The sequence below is a fragment of the Pipistrellus kuhlii genome, unplaced genomic scaffold, assembly GCF_014108245.1.
Source record: "Pipistrellus kuhlii isolate mPipKuh1 unplaced genomic scaffold, mPipKuh1.p scaffold_m20_p_44, whole genome shotgun sequence".
NCBI classification, from domain to species: domain Eukaryota; kingdom Metazoa; phylum Chordata; class Mammalia; order Chiroptera; family Vespertilionidae; genus Pipistrellus; species Pipistrellus kuhlii.
This window is the reverse complement of record NW_023425545.1, coordinates 1,369,469-1,388,534: the sequence shown is the minus strand read 5'-3', so window position 1 is coordinate 1,388,534 and position 19,066 is coordinate 1,369,469. Positions and strand designations below refer to the sequence as shown.

General features: G+C 63.4%; 1 protein-coding gene across 2 annotated transcripts in view; it reads right to left on the bottom strand.

The window, feature by feature from the left end:
• Positions 1–1,489: 1,489 nt before the first annotated feature.
• Positions 1,490–19,066, bottom strand: part of SEC14L1 (SEC14 like lipid binding 1) — a 30,893-nt gene continuing 13,316 nt past the window's right edge. For both annotated transcript variants that reach the window (XM_045572138.1, XM_036412225.2), the window contains exons 4-18: positions 17,439–17,588; positions 17,224–17,355; positions 15,166–15,294; positions 13,990–14,224; positions 12,515–12,624; positions 11,724–11,913; positions 10,903–10,991; positions 9,982–10,052; positions 9,154–9,325; positions 8,772–8,906; positions 6,929–7,063; positions 5,553–5,804; positions 4,016–4,194; positions 3,264–3,365; positions 1,490–1,898 (exon numbers count right to left, since the gene is read on the bottom strand). In XM_045572138.1, the coding sequence (XP_045428094.1) occupies positions 1,883–1,898; positions 3,264–3,365; positions 4,016–4,194; positions 5,553–5,804; positions 6,929–7,063; positions 8,772–8,906; positions 9,154–9,325; positions 9,982–10,052; positions 10,903–10,991; positions 11,724–11,913; positions 12,515–12,624; positions 13,990–14,224; positions 15,166–15,294; positions 17,224–17,355; positions 17,439–17,588 (2,097 nt within the window). In that variant the 3' untranslated portion in view covers positions 1,490–1,882. The remainder of the gene's footprint in view (positions 1,899–3,263; positions 3,366–4,015; positions 4,195–5,552; positions 5,805–6,928; positions 7,064–8,771; positions 8,907–9,153; positions 9,326–9,981; positions 10,053–10,902; positions 10,992–11,723; positions 11,914–12,514; positions 12,625–13,989; positions 14,225–15,165; positions 15,295–17,223; positions 17,356–17,438; positions 17,589–19,066) is intronic.

The window sequence follows — 19,066 nt, the reverse complement described above, 5'->3', positions numbered from 1 at the left end:
GCCCCGAGGAGGTGTTTCCACGCTGCCTGGGGCGGAGCTGTGAGGTCAGACGGGCCATGTGATGGCTGACACATAGGAAGCCCAAGGCACTTAGAGCAGCAAAGTCTTCCTCCTTCTGGGGAAAGAGCCCGGAACCCCAGGGTGCGCCAGCAGGTGGCACTGCCGCCGTGGGAATGGGCGCGGGGGGCGGATCCCCGTCTGGACGGTGGGAGGAGTGACCACTTGCTGTCCCCGTTCCAGAGAAGCAGGGAGCGTGACCAGCAGGACTCAGCGGTGGTGGGCGGCCAGGGGACCAGGCAGAGAGCATTATCCTGGGTCACCAAGGCCACCTGCTGCCCCCCTCCCCAAGCCCCCGCAGCCCCTGAGGCCACGGCCAGCCTTCCTGGTGCCCACGGGCCCCGACACCCATGGCCCCACTCCTCTGCCCGCCGCTCCCACTGCCCCCGGCCCTCTGGCCCTGGAGCTACAGCCCGAACACGGCCACGCATGTTCCCCACGATGCAGACCTACTTTAGGTTAAAGCCAGGGAAGCCAGGTGAAGTCAACACGGCGAACGCTCGCGATGGCTCAGGAGGACGTGACAGCAGCTCGGACGCTGCTCCAGGGCCAAGCGCAGAGCCCGCGGGGAGGTGGGCAGCCGCCACCAGAGGGCGCTGGGCCTCCCATGGGGTTCAGGGGGCTGATGGGAGCTCCATGTGGTGCCGGGGCCTGGCTCTCAGCACAAAGCCCTCAACGCTCCGGAGTCACTTCCTCCTCGTCCAGGACCCACAGACCCACCGGGACCCGGGGCATCCGGAGCCGGCCCAGAGGATTCTGGAACCGGGGGAGGGGGGGGGGTGTCTGACCTTGGCCAACAGCCCCTCCCCCCAACCTTTGAGCCCTGCATCGCCCACTGTGGGGGCTTCTGGCCCAGCCCAAGGTGTTCCCCAAGCCCCAGGCCCTGGGGACCGGCCCTGTGCCCTGCAGTGAGCTGGCGGACTCCCATTTCCCCGAGGCCGCGGGGCTCTGGGGACAGCGTGAACCCGCACAGGCTCCCAGCACAAGTTCCGTGAGGGGGTGCCCACCCTCACAATGAGGCCCCACGAGGCCCAGGGGTGCGGCCCCCGGGACAGTCTGGCCATCTGTGGCCTGGGGGAGGTTGCTGGGCGGCCGAGTCCTCGTCCACGGGCACGGAGGGCGGCCCACGCCGGCGGCTCTCAGCCGCACCAGGGGCGCCCGCTGGCCGGTGGCTCCAGGTCTGTCTCGGAAGTCCACCAGGGGCTCGGCTGCGCGGGGGCTGGAGTCTGGCTTGGGTCCGGGGGGAGCGTTGGAGGCATGAGCTGTGAAATCCGGGCAGGGGGCCTGCACTATGGGGCGGGTTCGCTGGCTTTTTTTTTTTTTTTTTTAAATATATCTTTATTGATTTCAGAGCCGGTGAAGCAGCACAGCGGCCTCACTCAGGGTGTCGCCCTGTGTCCAGCCTCTAAGGACAGGCTCTTCCAGGAGACGCTTTCTTCAAACAGCTCACATTTATTATCGGTAACAATAAAAAATCTTTTAAAGACTATAGTATTGTATTACCAAGAGTGAGGTAATAGGTTTACAAACATTTACAGAAGGTGAGATGCAGACAATGCATTGAGGGAGGAAAGTGGAAACCAATGGTTAGTGCTGGGGAAGGCAGGGGACAGCAGCGCCGGGAGCGCAGGGCACGCGAGACGGGGCCGTCAGAGCCGGGCGGGCACGTGTGCGTCTGTGCCCGACCCCACAGCCGCCTTCACCTCTGGTGAACTGTGCCGCTCCCCAACCAACTTAGCGCACCCTCAGACTGGGGGGAGGGGGGTCAGACAGCTACCATCCCTGGCTGATGTCACTGGCGACTGGAGTGTTTTCTTGGCAGCTGTCAGCAAAGTCGCCATCTGAGACGGAGGGAGGGAGGGAGAGAGGGAGAGAGGAAGGAAAAGAAAGAGGGGGAGGGAAAGAGGGAGAGGAGAGGGGAGGAGGAGGGGGGAGAGAGAAGGGACCACCTTCAGGCCCTTATGACTCGGAAGCAGGAGGGCCCCTGGCAGCAGACTAACCCTCTGAGCTTTGGGGAAGGACTCCCCTTTCTGGAGGAAACGCACAGCCTGTTCCGGGGGGCTCGGTATGGGGGCGCCTGCAGTATGGGGAGCCCAGGACCGCGTCAGTGTGCGGGCGGGCCCAGTGCCTCCCTGGCCAGGCGGAGGGCTGCGCACGGCTCCCCCTCGGCCGCACCCGTGCCCAGAGCTCTGAGCCCGCGGACGGCCCTGTGCGGTCACACACGCTCTGGCGCTGGGTTCCAGCCGCACCCCTGCCGCCCGCCACAGAGCGCCTTCCGAGGCGCCCGAGCCGTCCGACTCCCAAACCGCCCCCGTGAAAAGCGGGAAGCGGGGCGACACAGACGGCCGCTGCGGAGGGAGTAAAAGCCGACGGGAAGACGAGCTGAGCTCACAGCGCTCTGCTCCTGGGAGAGGCCTGAAGTAGGACCGGTCCTCCCTGCCCAGCCCGCAGCCCCCGTGCCCACACCCCGGAGTCACCTCCTGTCCCAGACGCAGGCCCTAAACCCCACCCCATCCCGGAGCGCCCACACCGAGCGTGCTGGCAGCAAAGCTGGACACCGGGCACCTTCAGAATGGCAACGGGACCAACCAGTGCGGCCCGGTGGCCAGGGAGCCGGGCCGCTGCCCTGAGGCTGTGGGGGCGCAGGGAGCTCAGGCCCCACATGCGGGCAGTGAGGGCCCCGGAGAGGGGGAGCCCGCAGCCCGGTGCCCACACGGGAAGGAGACGGAGACAATCGTGTTTAATGACGGCGGTGCCCGGTGTCACAGGAGCCGGACCCACACCACGGAGAGCCGTGGATCAGCGGGCCCGGAAGCCGGGAGGGGGCTCCCACAGCCGCCTCAGTCCTTCAGGGTGAGCCGCGTCCGTTCTGAGGCGGCCGCGGGCTGCGGCTGAGTCCGACGGGCGGTGACAGCAGGAGGTACGGCTGCTCCGCGCAGGAGGACAATATGGAGGCGATCTGGACATTTTCTGCATCAACACTGGAGGCAGAGCGGACCTCTAACTGCATGTAAACTACGCTCCGTGGCGATAGCCCTTGTGCTCGGCGATTGTGTGCGCTGCGTACAAAACCTATGGCTATTGAGAGGGAAGCTACCTGTCCGGAGTCGGACAGGGACTAGTTTACCACCTGGAGCTACCGCTACCTAGGGGCAGAGCCCAGCACTGCCGCCGGTGGAGCCTGCGGTCCGAGGCGGCGGCACTACCTGGAAGCCATGGAGCTGGAGTGGGACTGGCTGGAGGAGGTGGTGGCGGCGCTCAGCTGGGAGAAGCCGCTGTGGCTGGACTCCAGGCTGGTCATGGAGCCTCTGTGAAAGGCACAGAGAGGGGCAGCGTGAGGCCCGAGTGCCCGGCTCCCGTACTGCGCCCCTCCGGCCCAGCCTCCGCACTGTGCCCCCTCCAGCCCGGCCCCCCGCACTGCGCCCCTCCCGCCCGGCCCCCCGCACTGCGCCCCTCCCGCCCGGCCTCCGCACTGTGCCCCCTCCAGCCCGGCCCCCCGCACTGCGCCCCTCCCGCCCGGCCTCCGCACTGCGCCCCTCCCGCCCGGCCCCCCGCACTGCGCCCCCTCCCGCCCGGCCCCCCGCACTGCGCTCCCACCAGCCCGGCCCCCCGCACTGCGCTCCCACCAGCCCGGCCCCCGCACTGCGCTCCCACCAGCCCGGCCCCCGCACTGCACCCCTCCCGGCCCCCTGCACTGCGCCCCCTCCAGCCCGGCCCCCCGCACTGCGCCCCCTCCCGCCCGGCCCCCCGCACTGCGCCCCTCCCGCCCGGCCCCCCGCACTGCGCCCCCTCCCGCCCGGCCCCCCGCACTGCGCCCCTCCCGCCCGGCCCCCGCACTGCGCCCCCTCCCGCCCAGCCTGCTCTCTGCCCCACTCAGCACCCCCCTCCCGCCCGGGTCCCGCTGCCCGCCAGAGGACCCCGTGAGCTGCGCTGTCAGGCCCCGAGCCGCGGGCCGCACCTGAAGTCCTCGGAGCCGATGGCCTCGGTGTAGTACATGACCTTGCACTTGTGCGAGGACACCTGCAGCGAGGCCAGCACGTCGTCCACGCGGGGCAGGCTGGTGGCGGCGCAGGCGGGCATGCTGTGGAACTTCCACTGCAGGATGTAGAAGCCCGGCCAGCGGGTCACGTGGGAGCCCTGGAACGAGTCGGCAGGCTGCTGAGGTCTCCCTTCCAGGCGCCCCCAGCGGTCTGCCAGAGCCCGGGAGCGTCCCGTCCGCCGGCTCAGCGGGGGCACGGCCCGCCGGGATGGGAAGGACCTGCTACTCTGGGTCACTCCCAGCCAGGCGTCTGCTAGGGGCTGGGAAGGCCCCAAGGGTGACGCCGAGTTTGTCTGCCCCAAGGACCCGCCGCAGCCTCAGGGAGAGGAAGGCCAGGCCATGAGAGTTCAAGCCTTGGGGGGGGTCAAAGGTCATGTGGACCAGGCAATGCTCTTGCACACACTTCCATGATCTCCCTAACGTGTTCTGTGTTAACAGAACTCCATTCCAAACCACATGTCCCTGTGAGAACCTCCTCCGCTAATTCCGGAATGGGACTGCGAGTGGCTTAAAGCCCGTGACTGTTAACCGAAGCAGCTATTTCCTGACTCTGCTGCTAAGACACCAGGACACTGACAGGCTCCTCCCTGAGACGAGTGACAGCAAAACCACCGTCTGCCCTGAGAGCCCGAAGCACCGAGAACACCGCTGAGCGGGCGCTCACAGCCACCGCCGCGTCTCACGAGGACCTGACGGGCGCCTACAGATATAAAAGGCTAAGGGACCACCCGAAAGCCACCCGACCGCCAGCCAGCACACGATGTGCGCCGGCAACTTAAAATTTACATGCACGATGCATATCAAGCTCTCGCTGGCACCAACAGCACACGTGTGTTTGCATCTGTCACTGTCGATTGTGAATTTGATCGTTTTTGTTGACTTTCTGAAGCAGAAAGTGGCGGCAATGACAGAATTCGTCTGAAGACAGCTACCGGCTGTTGGTCACTTAGCCTTTTACACGTATAGACACACTCAGTAATTTTACTTCATCTCTGACACTTCTATTACAGAGAAGGGCGAATAGTGACATTAAAATATTCTTCTGATCAGTTAGTTTCCTTCAATGTGCAGGAATCCGTGCACCGGGCCTAGTTTTAAACAAACTAGAATGCCCAGAAAGACACTTAACAGTCCCCGAAACACTCGTTCTCTGCCTTCACTGAGGGTGAAACACGCACACAGCCGGGGGCTCGGTGGAGGAGCCCCTGAACCCCAGCTGTGTGCACCCAGTCCTCCCTCCTCCCGGGCCACCTCTGTGAACCCACTCCCAAGGCCACTCCCGCCCTTTAGACAGGCCTGGCCCGAGTCCTCTGCTCTAGGTCATCCTGATGGGACCAGGCGGGACACACCCTGTGCCGACAGACAGACAGACAGACAGGCCGGCCGGCCATGCGGGGCAGGAGCGAGGGGACAGCCTCCCCTCAGGACAAACCCCGAGCCGGCGTCGCCGACACACCTGCACACTCTCGCCTTCCCTGCAGATCAGCGGCGATTCCACCATGCTGTAGTCGCGGCCCAGCTGCCAGGCCCTGTCGATGAGCTGCACGTTGTTGCCCCCGGGGGACGTGATGCTGTGCGCCCCCAGGGAGTCCTTCTTGGGCGGCTGGGGCGACCGCTTGGAGTGGTAGATGTTGAAGACGATGTCCCCTTTGCACACATCAAAGTCCCACGTGATCACCGAGGAGGCATCCACGATCTGCACGAGGATCTGGAGGAGGGGACACGAGTGCGTCACCAAGGCGGTGAGGGCCTTGCCGCTGCTGTGGCTCCGGGCGCCCAGCCAGCTGGGAGCTGGTGCTGCCCTGTGGCTGGGCCCTGAGCCGGGCACTGTTAGCCACCCTACGGCCCAGGGCTTCCCAGTGCACAGTCTTTAGAAAGCTCTCGAAAACACTGGGTCCGGGCTGTGAACTCTCAACAATACAAAGTGGATGTAAGGCCAGGAGGGCCCCGGGGTCCCGGGACCACTCTGGGCTGGGAGCTCAGGGGAGGCTGAGCAGGTGGGAGCTAAACCCGGAGGAGGGAGGATGCCTGCCAGGCGGCCTCTGCTCACAGCGGGCAGTGGCAGCCGCGGGCGGGAGGAGCCGGGGGTGAGTGCCGATCTAAAACCTGCACTTCACATGGCGCCACAGAAAGCTTCTAGCAGGAACAACCGAGTTAGTCTCAGGAGGTTACCGTGGGGAGGAGGCGTGAGAATCAGCAGCAGCGGGGAGAGGGTCTGTGTTCACTGGAAGCCCCAGTGGAAGCCCGGCCCGCGCCCCTCCCCTGCGCCCCCTCTCAAGTAGCCTCTGCGTCTGAGCACTTCGCTGTCTTCTATTGCACCACTGCCTTCTCGCTGCCAAAACACTGGACGTTCCTTAAGGAGCAGGCCCACAGAGCATGAGGTCATGTCTAACAGCGGTGGCACTAACGGAAACGTGCACCCGCAGCTGACAGCACCCCTCTCCGGCCTTCACATGGGCACTGTATTCAGCCTCGTTTGAGACACATCCTGTCCTCGCTGTGCTTTACTGAACATCCAAACGGACATGAAGGCCCAGCCAGCAGCCCGCCCTCTGAGCGTCCTCTCCGCGGCTGAGCCAGCGGCCTGGCAGGGCTCGGGGGGGAGACGCTGTGAGCTCCTCACCCCCTGGGCCAGCAAACACGGGGAAACCCTTTGATATAAAAACCAAGTCCGGCCAGTAAAACAGAAAATGAAGCGTGTGCTCCTAAGAGACTAACGCCAGGAGTCCACCTCCGTGCGGCCAGGAGCGCGAGGGGACCGCCCACAGCTCCCGCGACGCTGCAGCGCCTGCTCCTGAGCGAGCCCTGCCTCCGCCCCCTGCGCCCGCTCACCTCGTGGGGGGCTCCTTTGAAGACGCTGGCGGACTGGTAGATGGTCTCGGTCCAGAGCTTGAGGTCTTCGTTCTCCAGCTCCTCCGCGGTCCGGTACAGGGACTTGGGGACCAGCCCGCCCTCCGGCACCTCACACTGCAAAGCAGACACGGCGAAGCTGAGCGAACACGGCGCTGGCCTGACGGTCAGGGCGGTGCGGCCCCGCCTGGCAGCCGCCCCGGAGCTGCTGGGGAGGTGGGGGCTGGCGGGGCGTGGAGCCCGCAGCTTGGCCACCGACTCCCAGACCTCCTCCCCCCGTCTGGCTGTGAGCAACGGAGGACGAGTGGCAGCCGAGGTACCACGGAATCCACACCAACATGGGTGGGTTCTGGACTCAATTACGAACCATGTTTATGTGAGAATGGCCCCTGGAAGGGAAACGTGAATTTGGAAAGGGGCTGATCCACAGGCATTGCTTTATTTCTGTAATCACGGTCCAGATATGTTACCACTGCCCGCCAAGTGACTGCCGTAGCATCAGCCAGAGCTGCTGCGCACAGCTCCCTGGGGGCGGCCTCTCCACAGCAGAACGAGGGGAGTGCCGCCATTCCACTCCAGCCTGGACGCCAGCAGAGAGCGGAGAGGAAGCGCGAAGGCCAGCATGGAGACCTCCCTCAGCTACGGGGCCTCCCATCTGGACACAGCACGGTGGTCAGGTGACACGCCTTCTGCTCCCACAAGCTTCTCACTGGAGCAACTGCCTGAGAATCCTCCCACGGAACTCAGGTCACTCGTTGGCGGGCTTCTACTGTCTGACCTTGGGGCAAGGTCACGGGCACGGGAAGTCCGGCCCCGTAGTGGCACGCCCCTGCCCGGCACTGGCACACCGGCCCGCCCTCCGGCAGGGCTGAGGAACTCCGGGCGGGACGTGAGTGCTGCCTAAATTCTCTCACCGTCAGAAAGGTCTGCCTAGCCCCCGGCTCACTAGCTCAGCACGTGTGTCAGGAAAGACCACTTTCTCTCCGAGGGAGCAGAGGGCCTTCCTCTCAAGAGCCCGACTCCTGAGTCTGCGCCCCCCGGCCCCCGGGCCCTGCAGCTGCGCGCCCTCCCCGCTCACAGGCCGGCGAGCCCGCTGCACGGTCCTCAGGGACCACACATCCCGACTCCCTCTCCCCGCTCAATGCGTTAAAGTCCCAAATTACGGGAAAGAGCAGGATTCATCCTCATTACAACGCCATCCTGGTTTATCACCAATGGGGACATCTTTTTTACAATAACGCTGATTTTGTTAATAGCGCTTTAGAAAAACACACAGCTCCGCTGAGACAGCTAAGAAATCTGATTCAGAAAGACAAGTGCTTTGTGATTTCACTCACACGGCGAATCTAATGAACGAAATGAACCAGCATCTGACTCACACAAAGCGGAGGGAATAAAGCAAGCTGCAATTAGATTAGACCTTGGCAAGTTCCCTTTGGTGTTTAACAGTGAGGAAATGTGGCCCTGACCGGTGTGGCTCAGTGGATAGAGCATCAGCCTGTGGACTCAAAAGTCCCAGGTTCGATTCCGGTCAAGGGCAAGTACCTTGGTTGGGGGCACATCCCTAGTGGGGGGTGTGCAGGAGGCAGCTGATTGATGTTTCCCTCTCATCGATGTTTCTAACTCTATCCCTCTCCCTTCCTCTCTGTAGAAAATCAATAAAATATATTTAAAAACAATGAGGAAATGTGCATGTTATCAAAAATCACCTGAACGGTGGGTCAGAGAGATGCCAGTCAAAAATAACAGAAACAAAACCCAATACTTCAAACTAACATTCTGGAACCCCCGCCCCGGTAAGCAGCAGGGCGGCCTGCGCACGCACCATGCACTCCCCGCCCAGGAAGTCGGGGATGACCTCCCGGTCGATGTAGTCCAGCAGCCCGCCGGGGCCCTGGTAGTCGTTCCCCGCGTAGATGAGGAACTTCCTCCTGGTGTTGTCGTCGATGAACGGGCTGACCTGCGGGAGGGAGAGAGGCAGTCACTCTGCACGGCCCCGCGTCCACAGGCCGAGGGACAGCGGGACCCGTGAGTGGGGAGAGGGAGGAGCCTGACACCCTCTGGTAAGGTCCGTCTGCATGGCACCGGGACCCGGGAACCCTTCTTCCCGCAACAGCGGGAGAGACGTCTGTCTTCTCTAACTGCCGGGACCCGGCGTCAGCCGCGTGGGCATGATGGGGCGTGTGCTGGCCACAGCTCCAACCCACCAGCGTCCAGAGGACCGGGAACACGCGGGGAGCTCGCAGGATCAGCAGGCGGCCCAGCGTCTCGGGGTAGTTGGCCTCCACCACCTCGATGATGCGCAGCAGGGCCTTCACGCCGGGCCGCCACAGGTGGCGCATGTTCAGCCCCTCCAGGTCCACCAGGCAGGTCCACGAGCTGCGGGCGCAGACGCGTTATTCCCAACACGCACGCAGCTGGACGCGGGGCCCACAGCCACCGTTCTTTACTCTCGTGTTATAACTTAGTCATCCACACCCACTTTCAAAAACGTCCGCTCTCAGACCAACAGGCTACGTGCTAGACTGGTACCTGCTGTAACGGACCCGGTCAGCGTGGCCCCCTGCACGCCCAGAGCCCGGTGCTAACGGGCAATGCCCCGCCTCGGCCGAACGTGCTCGGCGGCCAGCAGGTAGGCCACGAGCAGCGCCAGCCCCGCAGGTCTGACCGGGCGGCAGGGGAGCCTGCAGGGAGCCGCCCAGGGCCCAGAGCCGAGCGCTGTCCGGAGCCGAGGCTGTGGTGGGAACCAGCCTCGGAGTCCTGCCCTCAGAGCTTCCCTCCGGCGGGCCTCTGCCCACCTGCTCAGCCCTCAGTCCCGCACAGCCGCTCGCCGGGACCAGCAGTAGGATGAGGAGGACACACTGATTTTTGAAGCTGGCGCCCCTGCTGCCGCACCCCTAACAAATGAAAAACCCAGACTAACCCTAACCTGCCAGCCTGGGCTCTCAGGACCACGCAGACTAACCAGCCTGGCCAAGCCTCCGAGCGGTCAGAAATGCCAACCCCGTCAGCCGGAGGAAGACAGCGCAGCCTACCTGATGGGCCGGCCGAAGACCTTGGTGTTCTCCTCGCAGCGCCGCAGCCCCTCCTCGTTGATGGAGAGGACCTGCGTGAGAGGCCACGGGAACGCCGTTAGCCTGGGGTGACCCAGCATCAGACATGGCGACTGATAAGCAGGCCAACCCGGGCATCTGTTAGGATTTCTGACACACTCAGCCCATCGCCAGCGGGCCTCCCTCTGAAGAGAGGGGGTGCTGTCCTCTGCGGCTGGGACATACCCTGGGCGGGGTCACGGGTGGGCGTGCCTGCCGTGGGGGGCGTGGCCGCAGAGTAGGGATGACACCACACCTACCACCGGGGAGAGGGCGGGTCAGGCGGACTGGAAGCACGGTCTGAGGAACACTGTTTGGATGACAAGCCTCCCTGCGGCCTGGCCTGTCTTTGTGTGCGTGCGCGTGTGAGTATGTTCGCACGCCCGTATGAGCACACACAGGCGCTGAGAGCCCACACAGAATGCCAGGGGGGGTGTGTTAGGATCATGGAATTACGGATGGGCCTTTTAAAGCTTTGTTCGTCTTTTTAATTGAGGATCGTACTCCTCTCCTCGTAACTGCCACTGTGGAGGCTGCAGAGGAGGGGCGAGTGAGTTGGGAGGGAAGGAGACTGGTTGAGGTGGAAGATGCAGGAGCCCGGATCGAGCGGTGCAGGGGGAAGGCCACTGTGAAGAGGTCGGGTGAGAGAATCTCGAAAGGAGTCAGGGAGGGGGAAGGTCAGGGTGGGGGAAGGTCAGAGAGGACGCAGCGCCCAGTGGCCATCCGAGGGGCTATGGTGACCTTTGGGTCAATGTTTTATAACTTCCGTGCCCGCCTCCGACATCTCTCACACACTGACAGCTTTCCTTCCCGTGACAAAGGCGACAGCCCAATCCCGCGTGGCAGGCGCGGCCGAGCACTTACGTATCTGAGCAGCGCCTCCTCGCCGAGCGCCCGCACCAGGCCTTTGGTGTCCATCTGCCCCAGCCGGAGCACGTACAGGGGCCGCCCGTCTGCAGGAGGGAGGCGGGTTACACGCGGTGCCGCATGTCCCACTGAGAGCAGCTTCTGTGGCTGCAGGAGCCCCACTCTCTTCCCCAAACCAAAACCGCCCATAGAGCAGCTCAGCAGGTGGCGGAAGAGGGGTGCCCCGAGCACAGGGCTCAGCTTTTCACTTCACACCCAGGACTGAGGGCGGCCCCCCCACAGACAGCTTCCCCGTGAGCACCTGGTTCCACTTCACAGGCTGCCGGCCTGCTCCGTCAGGGCCTGGGGAGCCAGCATCCCAGGAGCAGCTACAGGACGGAAATGGCCTAATGGCCAGTGTCCCCAGCAGCCCCGAGTGGCGCACACGCGTTCCTGGTTTAGGTGGCTCCATCCTAGGCTTGTTTTCGCTCCTCCCCTGCCCAGAGCTGCCGCTCTCCCTGCTGAGGTGGGATCCGGGCTGTGTGCCCTCCACCTCCGGGTGTGGTAGGCCTGGCGTGCCCACCAGCATTGTGCTCCTCAGCTGCCCAGCCTCTGGCTTTAGCCCCAAACCACGTCCTTCAGGGCAGCTCGGCCTGAGGAGGAAGCTCGGGGCCGGCCTGCCTCAGGCTCCGGCGTTCCCAGTGGCCAGGAGGCCGTGGTGAACGGCGCCCATGTTTTCGGGCTGTGGGGAGGGGAGGGACGCCGCCCTCCAGGGCCCACACGCCCGCGGGAGGAGTCTCCCTCCAGCGCGTCCCGAGGGCCCGCCCCACACTGCCTACCTTTGTCGTGGTGGTGCCAGCCGCCCGCGTAGTAGTCCTGCAGGACCTGCGGGGGATTCCAGGTGTCCAGGATGTAGTCCACCTGGTGCTGCTTGCGCCACGTCAGCGACTGGCACATGATCTCCCTGGCTTTGTCAATGTTGAAGTCCCGGGCGCGTAAGAACCGGAGAATGTGCTCATCTTTGGGGATCTACGGAGGAGAGGAGAGGCGCGGTGAGCAATGCTGGAAGTTGCTACGGGAAAACAGTTACCAAGGGCAAGACTCTCAATCATCCACTTCTCACGAGGGGGCTGGTGCTGGCCGGTGTGGCTCAGTGGCTAGGGCATCGGCCCACAGACTGAAGGGTCCAGGTTCAGTTCCAGTCAAGGGCACCTACCCTGTTTGCAGGCTCGATCCCCAGGCCAACCAGCCCTGGTCGGCACATGCAGGAGGCAACCAGTCAGTGTGGCCCTGGGCTCCCTTCCCTAAGTAACACCAGCGTGACCAGGCACACAGCGTGCCTCTTGCACTTCCAGACCGTTAGCCTGAGGCTCATTACAAAGCCTCGTCCTCATGAGGCCCAAATTCTACCAAAACCTTCAAAACCAAAGCTCATTTCCAGTCTCTGAACAACCTGTGAACTCCTTCCACACCTCTAAACGTGTCACTGTTTCCAAGCGAGACCCTTCTCTGTAAACCCGGACAGGGCTCCAGAGCCCGCCGGGGACCGGCGCCACGCAGACCCAGCTGTGGCAGGCGGGACAGTGACTCTGCCCAGGCCCACGGTCCCCACAGCACACGAGGCTCTCACCTTGCCCTTGTGGGTCTCCTGCAGCCACTGGCGCAGCCGGATCAGGCAGCTCTCCTGCAGCGGAGTCAGGTCGCCCAGGTACCTCTTGATGTAGTCCGCGTCCAGCTTGTCTGCAACGGAAGTCGGGGCATCGGTCACAACCAGCACACCGGACACGATGCCACAGGGCCCTGCTCAGCGAAGCTACGTGCGGTCCAGTCTCAGGACTCAGGGACACCGGAGGGCTCCAGGGGCACCCAGCCACCCCTGGACGCTGAGGGCACCCGGCCACCCATGGACGCAGAGGGCACCCAGCCACGGACAGCCCCGGTAACCAGTGGATCTATCCTATCCCCTCGGTGCCAGCAGGTCCCTCCATTTGCAAAATGTCAGCACTGCTCATGGCAGAACAGTGTCCTCCCAGGGGTTCAGTGCCTCTCCACTGAGAGTCAGAGAGCTCACAGCTACAATCATGAAATAAAACAAGCGGAGCTGAGCCCGCTGTGAGCGAGCTGTGTTTAAGAACACCGGAAACCTTTTTCATGCTGAGCAGCAAACACTGCAAACATGAGGCGGGAAAGGAAGTGCAGCACAGAAAACGCGCAAGGGGCCAAACAGAGCGCAGCCCCAGCCAGGGACACGCCTGCCGCCTCTGGAGCAGCGAGTGGCACCGCTGAGCTCAGAGGACGGAGAGGAAGGTAAAGATCAACATCTGACAAGGCTCCCGAGTGGTGGAACTTTCTGGCGTTTTCTTATTTTACAATGGGCGTCACTGGGAAATGAAAAAGGTGTGTGTGCGGGTGTGTGTGCTCACGCGCAGCCCAGCTGACAGCCTTGGAGCCAGCCGCTGTCTGCTGCCGGCCCTGCCAGGAACAGCATGCGACTCTACGCAGACTCCTCCGCGGCTCAGTGCCCCAAGGAGCACTGCCTTCCCACAGGCATGATGAGAGGGCTGCTCAGAAAGGGCTTAGAGCCGAAACCAGTGTGGCTCAGTGGATAGAGCGTTGGCCTGCGGCCTGAGAGGTCCCAGGTTCGATTCCGGTGGGGGGCATGTGCCTTGGTTGCGGGCACGTCCCCAGCGGGGGGTGTGCAGGAGGCGGCGGGTCGATGTTTCCCTCTCATCGATGTTTCTGACTCTCTGTCCCTCTCTCTTCCTCTCTGTAAAAAAATCAATGAAATATATTTTAAAAAGAGAAAGAAGAAGAAAAAAGGAAGGGCTTGGAGCAGCGCCCGCACAGTGAGCACGCAGCGGTGAGGAGCTGTGTCGGACCGTGAGGTGCCACCCGCATCTGCTGAGGTGCGGTCAGCTGCCGTCAGCGGAAGACGTCTGTCACAGCCTCACAGGCCCTCCCGCCGCTCCAGAGACCGAGCGCCTCGCGAGGACACCGCCACGAAGCGGAGGAGGGGCCTGCGAGGCCCTACGGGAACTACGAGGCAGTCACCGCACAGGAAGCGGCGGGCAGGCCCGGCCAGGGCCGCTCTCGGGATGCACCCACCGTCGGGGGTGCCCGCGGCGGGCTCGGAGGCCCCGCCCGGGCTGCCGAGGGCCTCGCTGCTCAGCCCGTCCTTCTGCGCAGCCTGCGGGGCCGCGGAGGCCAGCGAGGCCGCGCGTTTCCGGCACGACGCGGCCGTCTCCGCCGAGGGCGCCGGGGGCGGCGGGGTCCAGCGGGGCACGAAGGTGATGCCCTCCTCCTCCAGCTGGTGAAGGTAGTACTCGATTATCTCCTTCCCCTTCAAAGCAAACAGGGAAGGTGAGCACACATCCGCCCTCGCAGGCTTTCATACACCAGCAAAACTCAACCGCTGGGAGTGAAGAGGGAAGTCGAACGCCTTTGCGTTCTTGTCTCTCACATTTTACTTCCTCTTCTCCAAAGGTCTAGGAAGTGCTATCTAAAGAGCCAGATTTTATGACTAATTAGAAGCACTGCTTTGCCGCACTTGCACGCAATATGTGCTTTGTGTCTCAATCCAAATTCTTTCCAAAGCCCCAAATGAAACAAGCCTTCAAAAGCACCCAGAACCCCCTGCTGGTGCAGCTCAAACCCAACCTCCACAATAATGAGCAGCAGCAAAAGAACGAGAAGGAGCCCGGCCTGTGGGGCTCAGGGGATAGCGTCGGCCTGCAGACTGAAGGGTCCCAGGGTTCGATCCCGGTCAAGGGCACAAGCCAGGTTGCGGGCTCATCCCCAGGGTGGGGTGTGCAGGAGGCAGTCGATCAATGATTCTTTCATCACTGATGTTTCTCTCTCTCTTTCTCCCTCTCTGAAATCAGTACACTTTAAAAAAAAACCAAAAAACTATATTTAAAAATTAAAAAAAGAACGAGGAGGAAAGTTCTTCCATGCAGATAAGCCAAAGACCCAAGGCTGGACCCTGAGCTCCGCCGGGGGCGGCGCCTACAGCCGCAGGTCCTGGCGGGCACCTGGGGCCTCCCGGTCCCGTCCCGCACGTCCCAGCCAAGAGGGCCCGGCCTGGGGCACAGGCTCCTCCCACCTCACTGGCAGCCAGCGTTCTGGGCACCGGGATCTGAGGCCCGGGGAGGTCAGAGCAGTTCCCCAGAGAAATGGCGGGGACCCTGGGCACCCCATTCTCGGCCTCCCACAAAGCCCGCCGGCACGAGCATCCCAGGATCGCCTGCCCCCCCTTCCCACAAAACTCCAAGTCAGACTCACTTTTTTAATGTTGCTGGTATACTGTTTCATTGCAATTTTCTCCACTGTACTTTCAAAACCAAAGAAAGACTTAATATCTAAACTCGCAGACTGTTCAAAACAGGTCCAATCTTCATTTTCAGGGTGAACCTTTAGGTTGAGAAAAAATTACATTAGCTAACTGTTAACTGAGAATGTCATCCGTCTGCCCCTCAATCAACTAGTCAGCATAAGAAAAAACTTATTTTACCAAATAACGTTATTACCCTGAAAGTAGCAGATAAAAAATTACAGAGAGGTTCAAAATCACGAAAAGACCAAAATACTATTTCTAAAACATTCAGGCTGGCGTCACCAGGGAGGGCGTCAGCGGAGGCTGGAGGAGGTCCCTGCGAGGCCGTCTGCGGCGCGGACAGCAGAGGGAGCGGGCTGGGCACGAGGCGGGCGGGTGGCAGAGGTCCGGCCTCTGAGTGCCAAGCCATCCCTGCTGGGTTCTGAGCCACGTCACGTGATCTGACACACTGTGTGTGTGGGGGTGGAGACGTGTGGCTCGGGACTCACGGCTGATTCTATAGGAGGGAGGGGAGGAGCGGGAGACCCAGGAGGCTATTGTAACGATCTGGGAGGGAAAGTTCTGGAAACGGTGGTAAGGGTGAAGCTGTAGGGCACTCAATGTACCCAGCGCCACTCAGAGGTCCCAGTCTTCAGTAGACATGTAAAGGCGGAGTGGGCGGCACACACACCCACACACAGACCCAGGCAGCATTGCCGCCTGCACTCTGAGTGCACCTGCACCCACCCCTGCACCTGCCGCCCACCGCGGGAGAGGGCCAGCCTGAGGAGAGGCCAGCCTGAGGGGAGGCCAGCCTGAGGAGAGGCCAGCCTGAGGGGAGGCCAGCCTGGGGGGAGGCCAGCCTGAGGAGAGGCCAGCCTGAGGAGAGGGGGCCAGACTGAGGAGAGGCCAGCCTGAGGAGAGGCCAGCCTGGGGGGGCCAGCCTGAGGAGAGGCCAGCCTGAGGAGAGGCCAGCCTGAGGGGGGGCCAGCCTGGGGGGGACAGCCTGAGGAGGGGCCAGCCTGAGGGGAGGCCAGCCTGAGGGGAGGCCAGCCTGGGGGGAGGCCAGCCTGGGGGGGGCCAGCCTGAGGAGGGGCCAGCCTGGGGGGGCCAGCCTGAGGAGAGGCCAGCCTGAGGAGAGGCCAGCCTGAGGGGAGGCCAGCCTGGGGGGAGGCCAGCCTGGGGGGGGCCAGCCGGAGGAGGGGCCAGCCTGAGGAGAGGCCAGCCTGAGGGGAGGCCAGCCTGAGGAGAGGCCAGCCTGAGGGGAGGCCAGCCTGGGGGGAGGCCAGCCTGAGGAGAGGCCAGCCTGAGGAGAGGGGGCCAGACTGAGGAGAGGCCAGCCTGAGGAGAGGCCAGCCTGAGGAGAGGCCAGCCTGGGGGGGCCAGCCTGAGGAGAGGCCAGCCTGAGGGGGGGCCAGCCTGGGGGGGACAGCCTGAGGAGGGGCCAGCCTGAGGGGAGGCCAGCCTGAGGGGAGGCCAGCCTGGGGGGAGGCCAGCCTGAGGAGGGGCCAGCCTGGGGGGGGCCAGCCTGAGGAGGGGGGAGGCCAGCCTGGGGGGCCAGCCTGAGGAGGAGGGAGGCCGGCCTGGGGGGCCAGCCTGAGGAGGGGCCAGCCTGGGGGGAGGCCAGCCTGGGGGGAGGCCAGCCTGGGGGGGGCCAGCCTGAGGAGGGGCCAGCCTGGGGGGGGCCAGCCTGAGGAGGGGGGAGGCCAGCCTGGGGGGCCAGCCTGAGGGGGGCCAGCCTGAGGAGAGGCCAGCCTGAGGAGGGCCAGCCTGAGGAGAGGCCAGCCTGAGGAGGGGCCAGCCTGGGGGGGGCCAGCCTGGGGGGGGACAGCCTGAGGAGGGGGGAGGCCAGCCTGGGGGGCCAGCCTGAGGGGGGCCAGCCTGAGGGGGGCCAGCCTGAGGGGGGCCAGCCTGAGGGGAGGCCAGTCTGAGGAGGGGGGAGGCCGGCCTGGGGGGCCAGCCTGAGGGGGGCCAGCCTGACGGGGAGGGGGCGCCCGCAGACAGGGCTGGGAGCGGGCGCCACTCACGGTGTAGCAGCAGTGCTCCTTGATGATGACGCGGTTGGCGAACGTCTCGTTGTGGGCCTCGATGTGCAGAGTGCGCTCCCGGGCGTTCAGCGAGTTCTTCTGGACGAAGTACACGTAGTCCACGCCGGCGATCTGTGAAGACACGGAGGAGGTGTCAGGGCCGCCATGGCGGCGACGGCGGGGTGCGTGCTCGCTCGGCGGGCTCGGCCTGTCACCTTCTTCAGCAGCCGGGGGGCGTCTATGTCCAGCTTGCAGCGCCGCTCTATGATGTGGATGGCCCCGTCCTCGCTCCTGAACTCGTTCACAGTGTCACTGTCCACGAACATGGGGATCAGCGGGCACGTGGGGAACCTCCTCTCGTAGGCCTGGGGTGGAGAAGGGGGTGAGGAGGGGGCAGACACCCTGGTAAAGCCTCTTCCCGGTCGTCAGCGCGGCCGCGGCTTCCAGCTCCCCGAGAGGCGCTTTCTGGTTTGCTCTCCAGGCCAGCTCTCCCACGCGGACACAAACCTCCCGAGGTTCCTCCAAACCCCAGCGAGGCTCTAGTCGAGGCTCCCAGACACACGGGAGGGCCGGACGCGGTACCAGGCTCACGGTCTGAGCCACAGCGAGGCAGCCGGGTGGGACTGGCAGAGCCGCAGCCATAAACTAACCCACCAACAGGCCCGATGACTTCTGACAAAGCCGCTCAGCGACCCAACGAGGAGACTGGCTTTCAACAGTCCCTGGAGGAACGGGCCCCCACCAGAACCCTGAAATTGTAAGTTAACTGAAAATGGGTCACAGATTTGTGTGTTTTCTTCTGTTTTCCTTTTTAAAATATATATATATTTACTCATCACTTAAGAGAGGGAGAGAGGGAGAGGGAGAGAGAAAGAGGGAGAGAGAAACATCAATGATGAGAGAGAATCATTGATTGGCTGCCTTCTGCACGGCCCCTGCTAGGGATCGAGCCCAGAACCCAGACATGTGCCCTTGACCGTAACTGAACCCTGGATCCTATCCACTGAACCAAACGGCTGGGGCAAAATGGATCGCAGATTGAAACATTCTTGGAACATTCTTGCAATGACAATATTACAGTAACAGAGCATCCTGGTGACACAGGGGGAGGGTGCGTGGGTGACGCAGGGGGAGGGTGTGTGGGTGGGGGGACAGTAGCGGGCGGCAGGGGCACGGGGGAGGCTGTGTGTGTGATGCGGCCACGCCAGGCCCTGATGGTGAAGATGTGCCGAGCTCCTCCAGGCGCTGCCTCTGAGGTGGGAAAGAGCGGCCGCCATGTTCCTGCCTGTGAACACTGCCAGCGAGCCTGATCCTACAATTATCTTGGAACAAACTACTTAATTAAAGGAAGACTTGCTATATATATATAATCCACCCAACTCCTAGGAAACACGCAGGACCCGGACCAGGTCACTCAGCGCCACCGTGCAGGCCACGGAGCGACAGGCACAGGCTTCCAGAAGCCAGCCCCTGGTCTCACCTGAAGCCCGTTTCCCACCCCGTCCGGCCACAGAGCCCACCCGCAGCCTCCGCACTGAGCACCCCGAGGCGCCCGGTCCCCGCGCCGCCTCCCCCCGCACGGGAAAAGCGGCTCTCATTTCCGAAGGTCCCTTTCCCACCGATTCTCTGCGAGGCACCGGCTCTCTTCCTGACCACGCTCACGTCTACGAGAGCGAGCTCTCCAGGCTGACATGGCAGAGGGAGAATGTCCTTCAGGGTCCCCCCTTAAAGGAACGCAGCTTTGGAAGAGAGGCTGCTGCAGCCACGTGCTCAGCCTGTGTGTGCAACCCAGCAACGCTCACACACACACACACACACACACACACACACCACCTGCCCGGGG